Below are 20,558 nucleotides of genomic sequence, written 5' to 3'. Positions count from 1 at the left end.
CCTATCCTCTTCCCACTGAAGTGAAACTAAAAAAAGTTACTGTGCTTGGAACTAGGAGCATGGCCTAGTGGTAGAATGCCTAGCATGCACAAAGCCCTAGGTTCAATTCCTCAGTACCACATACACAGAAAAAGCCAGAAATGGTACTGGGCTCAAGCGGTAGAGCACTAACCTTGAGCTGAAGAGCTCAGGGTCAGTGAGCTCAGAGACAGATCAGGCCCTGGGTTCAAGTCTAAGAACTGGCCAAAAAAAAAAAGAATTACTGTGCTTTTGTTCTTTATCTTCACAAACCACTGTCTTCAAATAAATGACTTTTACAAGTTAAAAAGAAGGAAGAAAGGATAAAGGGGAAAGAACAACAACAACCCTAACAAACAAGTCACTAATAAAAATCTTCAAGGAGATAATACTTGAGCTATGTGAGCTATGGCTCAAGTGGTAGAGGGCTAGCCTTGTGCAAAAGAAGCTCAGAGACAATACCCAGGCCCAAGACTGGCAGAAATAAATAGATAGATAGATAGATAGATAGATAGACAGACAGACAGACAGACAGACAGACAGACAAAGCAGTTACAGAAAAATAATCAGTACCCACAATGGAGATACAATTGTATTTTTTAATCTTTCCTTCTATGTTTTCTCCTGTACCTGTGTCTGTCTTGTCTGTGTCAACAAACATGAGCAGACTCCACTATCATGTTTCACAGGTCAAATTCCTTTCTGCTACACAACTGTAATAATGATCTAAACATGTCATCAGGTCCTTTCCCTTGGACACCTACACTGGGCTTTGCTGTTTATTATCCAGGTCTACAGAGATTTAGACAAACATTCTAGTGGCAGGAAGGTAGCCTCAAAACAACACAATCTTACATTTCAACATAAAGTATTTTGCACTCTCTGCTTCATAAGAGATAAAGGGACAGTTCCATACACCCCCTAGGAAGTGACTCACCAAATCAGTGAAGGGCTTAGAAGCAGTTGATTCTTTTTTAGGCCCTAACTCAGAAACTTCCTAGAAATGTACACTTGTAATGAGAACATCAGGAGGTTCATGGTTTGATAAACAGTTAGACCAGAAGCTTTTAAGCTTTTAGAAACCTCTACCTTAGGCCTCTTCAAAGGACTAGCAAAAGGACTACCAGGACAGAGTCTGGGATTCAAGGAGGGCTGAGTAGTGACAATCCATGCAACCCAAGATATCTACTGCACCAGGAGAGGATTTCACTGCAAACTGTAATTAGTTAAAAACATATTAGCACTAGTGTTACACTATAGCTCCAATTTTCTTTTAAATATAGAAAACATTGCTCCATTTGGTTTTTAATCAGAAAAGGCTGGTTAACATAAATAAAAAATTTTGAACTCATCACACACCTAAGGTTTCACTGTCTTCCATTTGCCATGTCCAACCAGGTGAATTGAATTCCAAAGACAGGAAGGACAGAAGAACATATCAACTGCTTTCCTTTGCTAAAGGGAGCCATAAAAACAGGCAATGTAACTGGAATGTACTGTTAAAGGCTGAGTGTGACCTCACAGCACAGAATCTCCAGAGGCTTCTGCAAGGCTAATCCACATCAACTACCAGTTCTTCGCATAAGCTGCTATTCAGCCATCCAGAAGTCCTCCGACAGTGCCTCCCAAGACTAGGCTTGTTAGGATTTGAGGACAGAAAGGTGCCTGAAAAAACACAGGAACAACACTTGGGACCTCAGGAAGCACAGAAAAGTGGCATCTAGCAAAAAATAGAGGACAACAAGCAAAAATTGTCTGTGCCATAGAACCTGCTCAGATTCAAAGCAAAAGCCATTTGCTGAAAGATCAGCCTGGTCTTTCCTTGACCTGAGGTAAACACTGTCTCTGCAAGATGGGCAAATAACAGTCCAGACTTTCTGTGACAGGCAAAGGTCAAGTACATTGGAAAAACCATTTGTGTCCAGATTTTTGCCCTACATATTACAAAGAAAAACTATATTACTAAAGAAGGCAGAAAACTCTACTCCTTTCAAAGATACAAGGCAAAAGGTGGCTACTACAGAGGACAGAGACTAGTGGACTTGGACCAAGGATAAGAGCCAGAAGGTCTGATCTACTACCTAGTTTTATACATGTACCCATACTGAAACACAGCAAAGACATTCACTTACTGAGCATCTATGACTGCCTTCACACTAACAGCAGAGGTGAGTAGTTGGGACAAAATATCCAGCCCATGCAATATACTATCTGATCCTAACAGTCTACCCAGCCTTGGTCTTCCTCAACAAGCAGGAAGAGGTACCTGTAACTAGATCAGAGGAAAGAAGGTAGGAATATTTCAAAAATGCATCCCAAGATTAAGAGCTAAGAGCATACTTTCAGATGAGCAGGAAACAGAAGAAAATAAACAAGCAAAAAAAAAAAAAAAAAAAAAAAAAAAACCTCTCAAAACTGGTTCCCTATCTCTCTTATACCAAGCAATAATAGCTCTCTACTGTTGTGCAAGACAATAAGGAGAGGAAAGACACCCCAATCCCATTAAGACAGGTCCCACTCAAAGCTGAGGGCAGAACAGAAAAAGGAATCCTTCAGGACCACCTAAGAACAGAGTAGCCACATTTCACAAGAACCCAAAGCTACAAAAATAAACCTTATTCAACTACTGCTTCAATTCCACATACTAAGAGCCAGATAGAAGACACACCCATTTCTTCTTTTCCTTTTTTTCTCTTTTTTTTGTCGGTTGTGGGGCTTAGACTCTGGGCTTAAGCGCTGTCCCTGAGCTCTTCAGCTCAGAACTTTATAAGTAATTAAAAGCTTATAACTGAGCCAGATGCTAATGGCTCTAGCTTGTAGCTACTCAGGAAATGAGATCTGTAACACTGTAGTTCCAAGTCAACCCAGGCAAAAAAAATCTATGAGACTCCATCTCCAAAAATAACCAGGAAAAAAAGCAAGGATGAAGGCATGGATCAAGTGGTAGAGCTCTAGTCAGGCAAGTAAGCCAAGACTAAGGTCCCTTATTTCAAACCCAATAATATACACATATATATATATATATATATATATCCAAAAATCACATCCCAAAATCCCAAACTTACAAGAGACATTACATACTCCTAATTAAGCTAAAAGACTTATTTTCAACTAATAGCTACAATAAAATACAACTGAGTTTAACATAAACTATAATAAAATACAACTGAGTCTTCTACATTAGACAGAAGATATTTATCATTTCACTTAGGTTGCTGCACAAGCTAACTTCTCTAGGATAAGAACTTTGTTATAACAACAATCAACATACCACTTTGGATTTAGATTAAAAAATAGATCTTTAAGTAACTTAGAAAAACATTCAGTAGAATACTTATATATTATTACTATGGATAATAAGTAGCTGCTATTAATAGTAATGACTAGTATTATTAACTGGCAGAAATAGTCCTATTTGCAATCTATAAAAAAGGTACCAGGTTGCCGGGAGTTTGGCCTAGTGGTTAAAGTGCTTGCCTAGCATGCATGAAGACCCGGGTTCGATTCCTTGGTACCACATACATAGAAAAAAGCCAGAAGTGGTGCTGAGGCTCAAGTGGTAGAGCTCTAGCCTTGAGAAAGTCCAAGGACATTGCTCAGGCCCTGAGCCCAAGCCCAGAACTGGCAAAAAAAAAGGTACCAGGCAATTTTCCTATCTAAACTTTTCCCTCACTCTAGTAAAGAATATAGTATATTCTGGGAAGAAATGTGGTTTTATTTTTGTAAAAAAAAAAAATAGTTTGTAGTTCAAACAAAAACCTTTAAAAAGCCATAAAAATTCAAAACCCACAAGACAACCCACTGAATTATACTGCCACCCACTGGACAACGAATTGCAAAGCAACCATTACCCTGATTTTAAACATCACAAAACTTGTTCCTCTTATAGGGAGAATGACAAAAAACAAACAAACAAACAAACTAAAAAAAAAAACCTTTACATGAAATCAAAGTTAGTTAATGTTGACTAAAGTCTGGCTTGGTTTGTATTAATTTCCATTACTGACTTAGTCAAATCATATTTATCTTGAAAAAATATATTTAGCTTAAAAGATACAAAAATTACACTAAATATTAAGATAGTTTAAATGCAATTAGTCAACTTCCTTTTAAAACAGTTGAAAACACTGGGGGAAGCAGAAGCAGGCATGAGGATTCTAAAAATGAGACCCGTCAGCGCATTCAAACATTTTCTTAAAAAAAAAAAGTTAGTTTACTACTTTCTATAAATTCAGTCCTATTTAAGAATTAAAAATCCATGAAGTTTCACCCTTCTTCCTCATCAGGACTTGAACTAAGGGCTCTGGTATTCTCTTTGCTGCTCTTACCAATGGAATGTCCTTGCCTGGCTTAGGAACCAATTCTGTCACACAGTTTACTAGGGGCTAAGATTCACTGGAAAAGATACACGTAACTAATCATTATTGAAAATGAAACTACTTTTATCAAAAATCAAAACATTTATTTGGTCAAAGGATAAACAGACTTTGAAAATTTCATTTAAATGTAATATCATCCAAAGCCAGGTGCCAGTGCCTAATACCTGTAATCCTAGCTACTCAGAAGGCCAAGATCTGAAGATCATGATTCAAAGCCAGCCTGGGTAGGAAAGTTCATGAGTGCCCATGAGACTCCTATCTCCAATTAGCAAGTAGAAAACCAGAAGTAGTGCTGTGGCTCAAAGTGGTAGAGCGCTAGCCTCGCGCAAAAAAAAGCTCAGGGAGCATCCAGCCTCTAAGTTCAAGCCCTGTAATTGACAAAATATGTCCACAGATTTATATTACTCCAAGGAAAAAGAATAAAGCTCAAAATCCTAAATTTTATTTTACAAGTTTAAACTACACTGTACATTGTAGAGTATCATTCAGCTACAAAGAAACTAAGTGTTTGTTACAGTGTGATTAAATATTGAAAACACTACTAAGTTATCCCATTTGTATGAAGTGTCCAAAATATGCAAATCTACAAGATGAAAGCAGATTTGTTGTCACCTGGGATTAAGGGAAAGGACTGACTGATACCAGGTACTAGATTTCTTTTTTGCATGATTAAAAATGTTCTGAGGTTAGTGGTAAAGTCTATACAGTATAAGACTACACTAAAAAGATTTACTAAACTGGTAATTAAATACATAACAAAGTGCTAAAAACTAAGAGCTACTAAAGCTACAGTAGTAGCATTTAGTGCTGTAGATGTAAAGAAGAGCACAGTTAAGTCTGCCTGCATACTGAAATTAACAGCTGAGTAAACACCTACCAGACAAACAATATTCAGCTTGCAGCAAGGACAGAGGAAAAGTACTGGCAAAAGAAACCAAATGGGAAAACAGTCATTAATGTTGTGGTGCTACTTTGGTGAGATCCAGGTGTGAGTAGCTTTGAGATATTTGTTAGGGAACATTCCCTTTGCTCTTTAGATAAATAAAAAGTCAAAAAGTTAAGAAAATACATGATATAAATGTAACTAACACCTCTATACATCACCCCAACAATAAAATACAATTTATAAAAAAAGAAAACACATGACATGGTAAGTAACCCTAGGGAATAATAAACAAAACAGACTGGGGAAAGGTCCAGGGTCAAGGTAAGGTATACTTGATTGTTCAGGCAAGCACTCATGAGAACTTGAACTTTTGAGAGGTGGCAGAAATAAATCCGACATTTCACTGTGAGGAAAATTAGCAAGACTTGTAACTAAACCTCTTATACTCTTAGGATATTGGTCAACATATTCCAGTGTATTGAAAATATCACTGCACATTTCCCTTATAAACGCAATTCACAATTTTTCTGTATACTTATAATCTAGAACAGAATTAAATATTCTAAAATTCATTATTATTATTCTCAACTCTAATAAAGATAATATTTTCCCAGTCCTGGGCTTGAGCTCAGGGTCTGAGCACTGTCCTTGGCTAGAGCTCTACCACTTGAGCTCTACCACTTGAGCACTACCACTTGAGCACCACTTCTGGCTTTTTTCTATGTATGTGGTACCAAGGAATCGAACCTGGGTCTTCGTGTATACTAGGCAAGCACTCTACCACTAGGCCAAACTCCTGGCCACTAAAGACAGTATGTTTTGAAACCAATATGATCTTGCAATTCTATAGCTCTGCTTCTCTCTTTCAACCATGGAAGTTACTAATGAGGAAATAACTGTCTCGCATTTCTTTGAACTCTGCCATGTGTCCCTGACACAACTTTCTCCCTTTTCATTACCAACAGGTACATGGTCCAAGCTTTCTGGAGCCAGACATGTGCCAGAATTTACAATCTTTCAAATTTAGAAGGTATTATAGAACATATTCCATAAATATGAGAAAAACTCAGTAGGCACTGGGATACCACCAATACTTCTGGGAGAAAGTACAGGATTATTTCCATTCAGTTTTTCACATGAGCTTAGATCAAGTTTTACTGTCATACATGAGTTGTGGAATCAAATTTATGAAAAGACATTGTTTGAACCACTTTTTTTTAAATCTTGGAATTACAGGTGACCTGTAATTCACTATCCTGCACCGTAATCGCCATTTCCCCTTAGTTTGTTCTTTCTTGCTCCAATCCATCTTGCATCCTTACACCACATCTAGATGCAATTCCTGGTGTTTAAGAGCTCTAAAAATCTGAGTGAAGTCTGGCCATCTCTACCCTTCCACTCCCAATCCCACTTTACTATGTTCCGATCTATCTTCACAGTACCTCTGCTCACAGCCTGAGGAAGCAGCCTCCCCTCGTGATGACCAGGCGCATCCTCTCCCCCTACTCTACCTGGCTGGATCATTCCTCACATTCAGCACTTCCCTCATTCCGCTCTGTCCCACAGCACCCTTGAAGTTCCTATCCTCTACTATGGGCAAAGGTTGGGATTTACTTCTTTTGGTTTCATTTGTTATTCTTCCTAATTCTCTGAGATAAATGCTAAAGGCAGTGATTTTCTAACTTTATTATTTTTTAACACATATATTTTATTTTATTTTTTGCCAGTCCTGGGCTCGAGCTCGGGGTCTGAGCACTGTTCTTGGACTTTCTCAAGGCTAGAGCTCTACCACTTGAGCCTCAGTACCACTTCTGGCTTTTTTCTATGTACATGGTAACGAGGAGTCGAACCCGGATCTTGTGCATGCTAGGCAATCACTCTACCACTAGGCCAAACTCCCGGCCTCAACACATTTTAAAGTTAAATTTTTCTTAAAAGATTTTAGTTTAAATCCAAGGAGTGGTAATGTAAAGTATTAACATTACCATTCACTAACATTAAGTTCCAAATTGCTCATTTCCACTATAATTTCCTCTCAAACAAGAGTTTCTAAAAGCATGGTCTTAATTTTCAAACATGTAGAATGTGTTTTAGTTATCTTTTTGCTACTGACTTGTAATTTAAGTCAGAGAAAATACGTTTATGATTTAAGTTCTTTCAAATGTTAGGCCTTACGTTATAAGCAGCATATGTAGTCATTTCTGTAAGGTTACCTTGGACACAATGGTATGCTCACTCTACAATTAAGTCATGTTTAATAGATTGTTCAAATCCTCTGTATCTGATGTTCTTTTCTTGTTCTATTTTCTTATTCAGTTAAATACTGAGATGTTATTGGCATTTATACTTTCTAATAACTTTTTTCCAAATAGCTAGGATTACAGTTGTGAGCTAGTATACCCAAGATCCATTTTACTTTTTTTAAATGCAGTACTTATTCTTTAGCATTTCACATTATAGATGTATTGAAGTTTAAATCTGTCATCCTATTATTTACTTTCTTCTTGTCTGTGCCTTTTTCATCCATTTTTGTTTGGTTGCTTTTTAAAATTGTCTCATTTTCTCCTATTATTACATGTTCCCCTTACCATTCCTTTAAATCAGGGGTAGGAAACCTTTTTTTCTGCCAAAGGCCACTTGGATATTTGTAGCATCATTTGAGGGACATACAAAATTATCAACATAGGCAGAAGTTATGGGCAGTCAATGAAAAGCAGACATTTCCAAAAAGGCAAAGGCCTGAGAACATAATAAGTTAGTTAAGTTTCCAACCAGGTAACACTCTAGTACCATGTAATTTGCTTACCCGACAAATTCAGGTATTTTTTATACTCATAAGAAATTACCATTTATGATCCATATTCATGTTGTTTACCATTTCTTCCTGAATCTCACTTTTCACCTAGAAATATCTACCTAAAGAATATTATTTCTGAGCTGGGAATGTGGCTTAGTGATAGATTGTTTACCTAGCATACATGAAGCCCTGGGTTTGACTCCTCAGTACCACATAAATAGAAAAGGCCAGAAGTGGCATTGTGGCTCAAGTGGTAGAGTGAGTGCTAGCTTTGAACAAAGTAAGTTCAGGGATGGGACCCAGGCCCTAAGTTCAAGCCACAGGACTGGCAAAAAAAAATAATAGTAATTAAGAATAATTTTCCTTTTCAGTGAGACTACTGATGTTGCATTCTCTCAATTCTTATCTAAAACTGTTTTACCATTTCTTTTGACTTTATGATCACCTGAATATCGTACTATGCTAGTTATTTCTGATTCGGTGCCAGAAACTGGTTATGAAAAGATACTAGAACAATTACATGTCTAGGATATTATCTTTCTCCAAAAATAATTCAGTCATGCTAGACATGCTAGCAAATCTAGTCCAATTTAATCAAAGCAGGATATAGATTTTGGTACCAAGAAGGTAAGTCTTACGATTCTTACTAGTCTGAGATATGGTCCTTCAGTTGGATGGGCCTTTACAATGTCATCCCTGCACTCTCTTCAACTACTATATCAAAGTGCTAATAAACTTAATATCTTCTTCCAGAATAAATCAGTGATCCAAAAAGAGAAGATGACCAAGAAATCAACTGTGATTAATTCAGATGAACAACAGGACACTGTAGGACTCTGAACAAGATCATATGCTCATAAAATCAGGATATTTTAGAAGGCTATTAGCCAAAGGAAGAGTCTGAAGAGGCAAGGGATTAGAGAATAGTGCATTAATGCAGCATCAGCCAGTAAAGACAAAGAAAAGGATGGCAATAGCAATAAAAGAGGATAGATGCAAGAGGCAGTACAGTATCCCATCATCTCTACCACTTGTAACAAGGAGCAATACAGTATCACACCACCTCTATCACCTGCAAACAAGAGGAGTAGTACATTATCACATTACCTCTCTCAATGACCTACAAAGAAGTGGTCAAAGATGATAAAGGAATCAGAGAAGATCATGAACCCTCAATCCTGAAAAGTAACTGATTTGAGTAAAGAGGAATTTGGATTTAGCCATGAAGATGAGGTATCTATTATAATTTAAACAAATTCAACAGGCAAGTGGAGGTCCTGGCCTGATTCCTAAGAACTTCAACAGAACTTCCCAAACCTATCAAATATTATGTACTAAATTGGTAAACCAATTTTTTTCTCTAAAGTTAACTATTTCCATGTGGTTCTGGCAATGTAGAAGAAAAATAAACACAAAATTTCATCATATTTAAAGAAGAGGTTGCTAGACTTTAGTAGCTCATGCCTGCAATCCTAGCTGCTCAAGAGGCTGAAATCTGAGGACTGCAGTCCAAAGCCAGCCCAGACAAGAGACTCTCACTCCAATTAACCACAGAAGTAGTGTGGCTCAAGTGGTAGAACACTAGCCTTAAGAAAAGAGCCCAGGGACAGCGCCCAGGCTGAGAGTTCAAGCCCCACGACCAAAAAAAAAAGGGTGTATTTTAAAATAAAGGCAAAATATACTGGTCACAATTCCATATAATCCATCAGGGAATAAAAGAGTACTGACAGGCACCCAGTGAAATATAATGATACTAAATGGGTTGGCCTAGTTTTACTAATTCAAAAACAACAAAAAGTTACAAGGAAGTAGAAAAGTAATTGTTTCCAAAATGAAAAAAAATTAAGAGTACAAGATTGTGCTTTTATATAAAATATTTAGGTTCAACAAATGAAAAAATCTCTGCAAACAGTAAACAGCAATTCTGAAAACCACTAGGGAATATGGAACGCTATTTCTCCAACAGGATATGAGAAACTATACAAGCTACCAGCTATTTTTAAATGCCCTTGATAGAAGCTGATGCCCTGTAGGTCCATCTCATTGATTGACCAAGTCTAGCACACAATCTCTGATTATCTGCCAAATGAAACTCACCCCAAGCTAGTATTTTGGCTCAAAAATCTCATTACAAGAGAGGAAGGGAGGAAAAAGAATGCAGCCCTAATATTCAATGCATATCCTATGAAACTAGAAGGTTGGGATAGGGAAGAATGATGAAAAGGGTGATATTGATCAACATGCGATACACTTGCAAACTGACATGTTAACTGACATGATAACTTCATACAACTAAATATAAGTTCAAAAAATTCATTATGAATAACCAGAATGCAAACAAAATGCTTTGCTTAAATACAACGCTTCTAACTCATTAGACTTGACATTTATTATTATTGTCACCCCATAACAATTTCATTCAGATATCTACAAAATAAGATTACACACAAAAAAAAAGGCCTTAAGCATCTAAAAAATGAAGCGGTCATACACCACTGATGCTCTTTTATTGGTATAGATTTAGTTGCTAAGCATTCACTAAGTTAACTCAGCATTCACTCAGTTACTGATGTACAAAACACTTAAACTAGAAAGACAAGTCACAGTCTTCAAGACTAAAAAGACAAGTCACAGTCCTCAAAGGAGAGACAGTTAAGACATGAACAAAAATCAGTTAACACAACTATTGCCTTTATAGGCATTACTGCCAAGAAGCTATGGGTCAATAAAAAAATGCTAACCGTCTGTTTTGTTTACTTCTGTTCTATATACAGAAGTTCCAAGAAAGTGTTCCACAGGTGGACATATGTATAATACTAAGAGAGAAAGAAGAGGTTTATTCCAGGTAGGGGGCAGAAGTTTATTCCCAGGTGGGCAGAAGGGAGAAAAAATCCTAACAACTTAATGTAAAGGAACCATATGTTTTATTCGTGTGTGTGTGTATGTGTGTGTATTGATGCATGTGGGTGCCTGCCCACGCGCACTCTGGCCCCCCCACTTGTATACACATGCCAGTCCTAAGCTTGAATCCAGTGCCTGGGCATTGTCCCTGGCCTTTTTTGTTCAAGACTAGTACTCTACCTCTTGAGCTCCACTTCCAGCTTTTTTACTGCTCAACTGGAAATAAGAGTCTTGTGATGAAACTGCATTGACTTCAAATCTAAATCCTCAGAATCTTAAGTATCCTGTGTAGCTTGGATTATGGGCATGAGCCACCAGCACCCAGCTCACAGATGTTTTAGTAAAGCCAATCCATATGAATGTTGTAAAAATCTACAAAATCTTCAAAATGGTGTCAAAATATTAATCAAGAGGTATACGATTTCTGAACAGTAAAGCTGAGGCAATGGCCTGAGGTCCCTATACTTCTAACTATTTTGTCACTCTTCATTATTAAGTAACAAGCTTCTAAAATAGAACTATTTGAAGCTGGCTATGACAATACACACTTATAATCCCAGTATTTAGAAGGCAGAAACAGGAAAATCAAAAGTTCAAGGCTAGCTTTGAGACTCTCAAAAAACAAAAGCTCGAGCCAGGCTGTTGTAGCTCAGTGGTAGAGTGCCTAATGCATAAGGGGTTTGAGTTCCATTCCCAGCATCACAGAAAGAAAAGAAAAAAAGCAAGCAACCAAGAAAGATCATTCTGAAGCAAAACTTTTTTTTTTTTTAAATAGAAACAAGATTTTTTTTCCCCCCCGATCATGGGGCTTGCACTCTGGGCCTCAGCGCTGTCCCTGACCTTTTCAGCTCAAGGCTACCACCCTGCTCTACCACTTGGGCCACAGCACCACTTCAGGTTTTCTAGTGGTTAATTAGAGATAAGAGACTCATGGTCTTTAGTGCCCAAGCTGGCTTTGAACCTCAATCCTCAGATCTCAGAATCCTGAGTAGCTAGAATTATAGGCATCAGGCCCCTCTCCCAGCTAAGATTTTCTTTTTACTAGGATCATATCACTAAATTCAAAGTGGGACTTGTACTAACTAAAAATAAACTTCCTGGTTTTAAATATATCTTTATTCCTTACAGTTACTTGATACAGTTTCTGAAATACTAACATCGAGAGACACTGTTCTAAATCTAGTTTCAATCTTTAGTAAGAATCATTCCTGCATTAGTAACAGTAAAATTTATTTCACCTGTAGTGTAACTACACACCGCTTTGTGAATTGCAAGATGGACTTAAAAGACTAACAGTTCATGTGGTATTATTAATAACAAAGATTAAAAGCAACCTAAATACCCACCAATCAAAATTTGCTTGAATAAAGACACAATAGTAAAGTAAGGTAGAGCAACCTGGGAGATGAGCATTTGAGAAATCACACAAAAGATGGTGGACAGAAACCAGGAAACTAGTGAATGTACAAAAGGGCTAGAAAGGGGCAGGAAGTAAACAGGATTTGGCAATAAGTTGTATACAGGTGAAAATTCACAGGGCAAGAATGAAGTTGAAAATTAGAAAGTTGGGAGCTAGTTGGCTCCCACTAATAATCCTAGCTACACAGGAAACTTGAGGTTCACAGTGCAAGGCCAGTCCCAACAGACAAAATGCCAGAAGTGAAGGTAGGACTCAAGTGGTAGGGTTCCAGGTTTGAGAAAAATAGCTAAGTGTGCTTAAGGCTTTGGGTTCAAGCTCCAGTACTGGCATACATGTGTGTGCATGTGTGTGCATGTATGTGCGCATACATGTGCACACATCACATACAGAGACATACACAAATAACTGGGAAAAAATTAAAGCTGTAAGGCACAGTTCTTGGGTTTTTATCTATAATGGAGATACACAATGACCTCTAGGTACTGAAAACTTTACGAGACGAGCCTACAAGGGAGAGCTGGGGACCAGGAACCCAATTCCTCCTTGAGCGGAGGATTTCCTACAACCTGCCCATATTTTAACAATTGACTTCTAATACGCATACTGGGAAAAATTAGAAATTAGTACACAAACTACTCTTTACAGATAATAAAAAAACTAAACTACATTGCATATGTGTTTCTGTATTACAAAATTCAGTAAGTATTCAAGTTAACAGAAAAACAAAGTTTTAAATAAGTGTTGGGGGCCGGAAGTAAAACCTAGTGATAGCTTGCTTAGCATGTATGAAGCCCTGGGTTCAACTCCTTGGCAACACATACACAGAAAAAGCCAGAAGTGGTGCTGTGGCTCAAGCGGTAGAGCACTAGTCTTGACAAAGCCCAACGACAATGCCCAGGCCCTGAGTTCAAGCCCCACGACTGGCAAATAAGTGTTGACAAAGTGGCAAGAAAACAGCTGAGATACAAAATATATTCAATTAAAAAATTTTGTAGTTTATTTCAATTTTCAAACTAACAAAGATCAGATAATTTGATCAATATTCATAACTTTGTATCATGGTCTAATGAATAGGATTCCAAACATATATTAAACAACCTAACTCCAACCACATGGAGAAACCTAAAAGAGGCAAAAATGTTTATAATTGGTTGTTTACCTGCAGCTCCTTTGAGACTCTCTCTAAGTGATTAGTTATCTTCTTAATCAGGTCACTATACATCTGTTCTGAGTGCTGCTGGCACACACACTTGTACACACAACTGCAAAAACAAAGAAAAACCAAGTTAAAAAAGTATCACTTAGTTCAGTATAAAGCTAAAACACATTTTCAATCACTGATCAAATAATCCATCAGTAAGACAAACAACCAAAAGTTTTAATAAAAATTTCCCCTTCCCCAATCAGTGTTCAGACAGGAAAAGTATCACCCCTAGCTACCAATAATCTCAGTAATATAGTAGTCATTTGGTCAACACTAGAAAATCTACTGTTGAGTCAGTCTAGATAATATATTATTGAATCTAAGGTCTGAATATGACAACAACTTATAAACCTTTGTTTCATAAATGAATGTCAAAATAAGGAAGAATGTGATAATCAGTAGACAAAAAGTTCTAATGCGCCAGGCACTGGTGGCTCATACCTGTGATCCTAGATACTCAGGAGGCTGAAATCTGAAGATCACAGCTCAAAACCAGGCCAGGCACGAAAGTCCATGAGACTCTTACTGACAATTAACCCACCAGAAAACTAGAAGTGGCACTGGTGCTCAAGTGGTAGAGTAGTAGCCTTGAGCTCAAGGACAGTGCCCAGGCCCAGAGTTCAAGCCCCACGACCGAACCCCCCCCCCGCCAAAAAAAGTTTCTAATGCACAAAAATGTTTACAATACCACCTCTGTATCTCTGTACAGCAGTGTATGAACAAAGCTCCCACTTTTTCCTCCTGTCACTGAGTTCATCTCATATCCCACCCCAGTTCCTAACTTGTTGCTTCCATTTATCAGAAGATGGGAAATCAAGTTTGAACTGTGCCAATAAATATCAAATTAAACCAAGGCCTTCCCATGCAACTACAAAAACAAATCCTAGTTTTACACAAAATACTTCCATCATTCTTGCTTTTTTTTATTCCACAGCTCAGCGCAATTTCTTTGCTGTGTTTGATAGGTAAGCTGATGAGAAATCTTTTGGGGACAGTTTTCCCTCTCGACTTGAAAACCATTTTTTTTTTTTTTCCCAGTGAGTCATGGTGCTTGGACTCTGGGCCTGGGCACTGCCCCTAAGCTCTTCAGCTCAAGGCTACCGACCTAGCCCAGACCCACAGTGCCACTTTTGGTTTTCTAGTGGTTAATTGGAGGTGAAGAGTTATCACGAACTTTAGTGCCCAGACTGGCTTTGAACAGCAATCCTCAGGTCTCAGCCTTCTGAGTGGCTAGGATTATAGGCATGAGCCATGGTGCCCAGCTTGAACTACTTTTGAATCACAAAATATAAATCAACCTCCCAATCCACAAGTGTGTAATACAGAAATACTTAGAATTTCACTATTCATATTTTGCATTACATGCATACATGCCATCATAACTCAAACTTTCCTAAACCTCAATATGTTATCTCAAACCCAGGCAAACTGAATCTTAACTTACCTGTATATCTGTTCATAGGATATGGGGATATAGTCACCAGGACTCTGGGTTAAAAGTTGATCTATGGCACCATCCAATTTTGGCCAGTATGTGCTCTTATAATCTTCAATAGTTATAACATTCATTACTAGCAGTAAAAGATAAAATAAATATTACTACATGCCACATGTACAGTAAATGCAAATCATATCAACTGTATACTCTCAGACAAATTCTTCTTCCATTACTTATCCCATTGTAATTAAGGGGAGGGGTAGAGAGACCCTGGTCAGAGATGCTAACTTTGAATTAAAAAAAAAAAAAAAAACAATTATGAGACTGTCTACCTTTAAGAATAACAAAACAGGGGTTGGGAGTTTGGCCTAGTGGTAGAGAGCTTGCCTAGCATCCATGAAAACCTGGGTTCAATTCCTCAGTACCACATACATAGAAAAAGCCAGAAGTTGGGCCAAGAGTGTGGCCTAGTGTTAGCATGCTCGCTTAGCATACACAAAGCCCTGGGTTCAATTCCCCAGAACCACATAAAAAAGCCAGAAGCAGTGCTGTGGCTCAAGTGGCAAAGTGCTAGCCCAGAGCAAAAAGTGTTCAAGGACAGTGCCCAGGCTCTGAGTTCAAGCCCCAGGACTGACAAAAAAAAAGAACAAAACAAGCAAATATAACTGGTTCTCTTCCAGTTTTTTTATAAGCTTTGTTCACTAGCAAAGTATTCTCAAACATGACATGACCTTCAATACAGTGTCAATGGTGTGACAAAATGGAAATGGGCTGCCAACACACCACTGAAGGTTTAGGAAATGGTGGACAGCAATCGTCAACCTCTACAGACATTCCTAGGAAAAATCTATCTAATGACAGGATTACAGGGACTAAAGTCCAGGCACTATAATCTCAAAATAGCATAGTAGTGATAGTAGCATTGAGAGTAAACTAATTAGAAGGCTGTGAGTTAGGAGAGATGTACTAAGTCAGGGGGTGGCCTTGAGGTTAAAAGGAGGTCAGATTCTGAATGTATTATGGCAGAGCCAATGAGATTGATCAATGGGATGGATCAGAGATGTGAGAAAAGGGTCAAAGATGATTCTAAAAGGTTTTCCTTTTTTTACCTGAACATGAAAAGATGGGGTGGATCTATTCTCAGATGATTACAAAAAAAAAAAAAAAAAAACCACCCAGGAAAAAGGAGCTAACAACTACTACTGAACAACTACTACACTTAAATAGGGATATCTCAGATACTGTTGGTGTCCCTACCCACTCACCCCATCAATATCTACAACTCTATGCCTTGTATAGGAGAAAGAGTCACAGGCAGTCCCACAGCTGCCTGCAACCAGAACTACCACAAAGCAGGGTCATTACACCAGGCTTTCCTCTACCGTCAGTGAGAGGCACATGTTATATCTCTTCTCTTTTTCTTTGTCCTTATGGTTAATCTCATGTTGTTACTGTATCTGACTTTGTTACCTGGTATATTGTATATACATTTGTTTATTTGAAATAGGGAAGGGAAAGGGGAAAAACAAGATGATTGGGAGGGGATGGGGGAAGGGAAATGGAGACAAAAACATGAGAAGAGGTATCAATGTGTAAGAAGTAATGCACCTACTACCTGACGAATGTAACTGTAACCCTTCTACATTATCCCTACAAAAGAAGAAGGAAGAAGGAAGAAGGAGGGGGAGGGGAAGGAAGGGAGAAGGAGGAGGAGAAGGAGGAGGAAGAAAAGGAGGAGGAGGAGAAATGACTAAAATATATACTGGTGCTGATGGCTTATGTCTGTAATCCCAACTATTCAGGAGGCTGAAATCTGAGGATCTTTGTTTGAAACCAGCCAAGCAGGAAATTCTGTGAGACTCATATCTCCAATTAACCACCAAAAAGCCAGAAGCAGAACTGTGCCTACCTTTGAAGGAATAAATCTTGCTGCCCACTATTTACCATAGCAAAGATATGGAACCAACCCAGATGCTCCTCAGATACCCAACCCAAGATGGCCCTTGCTGATTGGATCAACAAGATGTGGTATTTATACACAATGGAATTCTATGCTGCCATCAGAAAGAACAACATTGCCCCATTTGTAAGGAAATGGAAAGACCTGGAAAAAATTATATTAAATGAAGTAAGCCAGACTTAAAGGAACATAGGCTCAATGGATTCCCTCATTTGTCATAATTAGTATAAACCTTGGACTCTCCTAGCAGAGGTTTACAATAGGGCAAAACACAGATACATAGAATGAGGCTTAATGAAAGGACCTCCTAGGATATGGAAACAAGAGCCACATAATGTGTGATTGTTATTCTTAATGGACTATGTTATTTCTCATCTCTTTTGTTATCCCTTGGTTATCTTACCTTGTTATCTGGTATATTGTATATATGTTTATTCATTTATTTAAAATAGGATAGGGAAGGGGAGGGATAGGATAGGATAAGGGGAGGGAAATGGGGACAAAAACATGAGAAGGGGTATCAATGTGAAGTAACGCACCTTCTATCTGGCAAATATAATGTAACCCTTCTATTAATTACAATTTAAAAAAAAACTGCTGCTTGCTAACTGTTCTGAGTCTGAAATTTACTTTCTCTGATAAAAAGGAAGATTGGCAGTGGGAAAGGTGGTTCACAGATGTGGTAGCTCACCCCTGTAATCCTAGCTATTCAGGAGATCTGAGGATCAAGGTTCAAAGCTAGTCCAGGCACAAAAGGACCTGAGACTCTTATCTCCAATTAACCTCTAGAAAAGGAAAGTGGGGCTTGGCTCAAGGGTAGGGCTGTAGCCTTGAGCTGAAGAGCTCAGGGACAGCCCCCAGACTGAATTCATGCCCTAGGACCACAAAAAAAAAAAAAGGAAGATTGGCAGATATTACAAAGTATTACACAAGGCCAGCTAGTCCGACCACAGAACAAGACAATAGAACTAAGGCACGCATCTGCAAAGCCAGAGACCAGAGACAGTCTAAGGAATAATCAAGAGTTGGTGCAAAATCTCTTCACACAGCCTGGGGCCCATACCTATAATGACAAGCCAGGAAAACTTTTACAGTGCTATTTCCTTACCCTATCCAACCCCTTGTTAAATAATAATAATAATAATAATAATAATAATAAAGCCATTAGCAGTTTGTTCAGTTTACCAGCAATTCTAACAAACAGCCTCTTGAATATGTGGGTTGGGGGGCGGGAAGGAGGGAGATGTGAGATGGGAGGGAGGGAGGTGATGTGATTCTGAATTAGATCCTTTTGCTACAGAAATGAAATCAAAATCACTTTAACTCTGACCATTCAAAGATTCAAACTGACCACAAGTAACAGTAACCAAAATTCATGCAATGTATAGGAAATAGCTACATTACTAATAACTAAAAAAGGCTACATAGGATGCTATAGGTTGAGAGTTTAAAAGAAATGCTACAAGAAGAAAATGTAAAACTCATTCATAACTGTACTACCAATACAGTGGTACATAGTACTAATCTCTTCTTCAATAGACATTATATGTGGTTAAAGTATACATACAGATTTTTTAGAGTTAAATAAGTCTACCTTTTAGACAAATTCCTTTTGTAGAACCATTTTGTGTGTGTGTGTGTGTGTGTGTGTGTGTGTGTGTGTGTGTGTGTGTGTGTGTTTGCCAGTCCTGGGGCTTGAACTCAGGGCCTGAGCACTGTCCTTGGGCTTTTTTTCTCAAGGCTAGTGGTTTGCCACTTGAGCCACAGCACCACTTTCAGCTTTTTTCTATGTATGTGGTACAAATCAAACCCAGGTCTTCGTGCATGCTAGGCAAGCACTCTACCACTAGGCCAAACTCCACCCCCCGTTTTGTGGAATTTTTAATTAATATCATCAAATGTAAACAAATAAAACATGGAATCTAAACAAATTAAATTACTAAACTGTTATCTAGGTAAATTTTTCCAATTGAAAATAAAGGACTACTTTTTAAGCTATTTTTAAAAGACCAGGCACTAGTGAGCCGGACACAATGTCACACTTCTGTAGTTCCAGCTACCTTAGGAAACTAAGGCAAGAAAATCGATGACATGAGCCCAGAAGTGAGGAGACGGGTCTAGACAACCTAGCAAGATCACCTCAGGAGGAGGAAGGGAGAAAGGGAAGGGTGGGAGAGGGAAGGAAAGGGAGGTGGGGTACACGACAAAGACAAGTGCAAGGACTACACAGCAGGCACTACTCAGTCATACTGGGTCTACTGCACAGACTAATCATTACTGTCAACGCTGTCAGATGGTGACAGCTAGAGAGCATCTTCAAAACTGTTGCAAATGCAGTCAGATCCCTACCCCAGACAAACTGGTTGGGAAACACCTGTGATGGGTGAGTAGGTGGGTGGGACCTTGGAATCTGTTTAAAACATGCCCACCTCCAGGTGATTCTCAATGTTGTGTTTGACAGCCACTGCCTAATGCTACTCTGCAGACAGCTAGACAATTATATCCATGTTATTCGATGAATTCCTAGTAAAGGATCGTCATCAACAACTTGGAGAGTCAAATAAAGGTATAAATATAAGAGAATGCTGGCCGGGAGTTTGGCCTAGTGGTTAAAGTGCTTGCCTAGCATGCATGAAGACCCAGGTTCAATTCCTCGGTACCACATACATAGAAAAAAGCCGGAAATGGTGCTGAGGCTCAAGTGGTAGAGCTCTATCCTTGAGAAAGTCCAAGACCAGTGTTCAGGCCCTAAGCTCAAGCCCAGGACTGGCAAAAAAAAAAAAAAAAAAAAAAAGAGAATGTTAAAAGAGTAGCTAGGAGGGCTAGGAGTTTGGCCTAGTGGTAGAGTGCTTGCCTAGCATGCATGAAGACCAGGGTTGGATTCCTCGGTACCACATACATGGAAAAAGCCCAAAGTAGTGCTATGGCTCAAGTGGCAGAGCTCTAAGCTTTGAGAAAAGTCCAAAGACAGTGCTCAGGCCCAGAGTCCAAGTTCCAGAACTTCCCTCCTCACCCCCAAAAAAGTCAACCCAGATACGAAAGTCCTATACACTCTTATCTCCAATTAACCACCAAAAAATCTAGAAGTGGAGCTGTGGTTCAAGTGGCAGAGTGGTAGTAGCCTTGAGCTAAAGAGCTCAAGGACAGCGCCCAGAGGTCAAGTCCCATGACCAACAAAAATAAATTTACATTTTTTTTTTAAAAAAAGATAGTAGTGGGGCTAGGAGTTTGGCCTAGTGGTAGAGTGCTTGCCTAGCATGCACGAAGACCTGGGTTCGATTCCTCGGTACCACATACATAGAAAAAAGCCAGAAATGGTGCTGTGGCTCAAGTGGTAGAGCCCTAGCCTTGAGAAAATCCAAGGACAGTGCTCAGGCCCTGAGCTCAAGCCCAGGACTGGCAAAAAAAAAAAAAAGAGAGAGTGAGAGAGTAGCTAGGAATTAGTTTTATATCATGGATTCACCAACATTTTACTATATGTCCCTAAGAGCCACCTTACTGGGAACTGACTCCTAGCTGGGCACCTGTGGCTTTAGGCCTGTAATTCTAGCTTCT

The 20,558-nt window shown here is 38.7% G+C and overlaps 1 protein-coding gene and 1 long non-coding RNA gene across 2 annotated transcripts in view; one reads left to right on the top strand and one right to left on the bottom strand.

Moving 5' to 3' along the window:
• Cacul1 (CDK2 associated cullin domain 1) overlaps positions 1-20,558 on the bottom strand; it is a 65,241-nt gene that overhangs the window by 27,454 nt on the left and 17,229 nt on the right. The window contains exons 2-3 of the mRNA XM_090345770.1: positions 15,050-15,176; positions 13,561-13,663 (exon numbers count right to left, since the gene is read on the bottom strand). Of these exons, the coding sequence (XP_090201896.1) occupies positions 13,561-13,663; positions 15,050-15,176 (230 nt within the window). The remainder of the gene's footprint in view (positions 1-13,560; positions 13,664-15,049; positions 15,177-20,558) is intronic.
• LOC150053778 (uncharacterized) lies at positions 1,559-10,912 on the top strand. The gene is made up of 3 exons (XR_016537897.1): positions 1,559-2,186; positions 8,834-9,422; positions 10,855-10,912. It is a non-coding gene; the product is annotated as an uncharacterized LOC150053778 (long non-coding RNA).

This window comes from Megascapheus bottae, chromosome 15 (assembly GCF_031878675.1).
Source record: "Megascapheus bottae isolate mThoBot1 chromosome 15, mThoBot2.hap1, whole genome shotgun sequence".
Taxonomy (NCBI): Eukaryota; Metazoa; Chordata; class Mammalia; order Rodentia; family Geomyidae; genus Megascapheus; species Megascapheus bottae.
The sequence above is the reverse complement of the archived record's forward strand: the minus strand, read 5'-3'. Positions and strand labels throughout refer to the sequence as shown.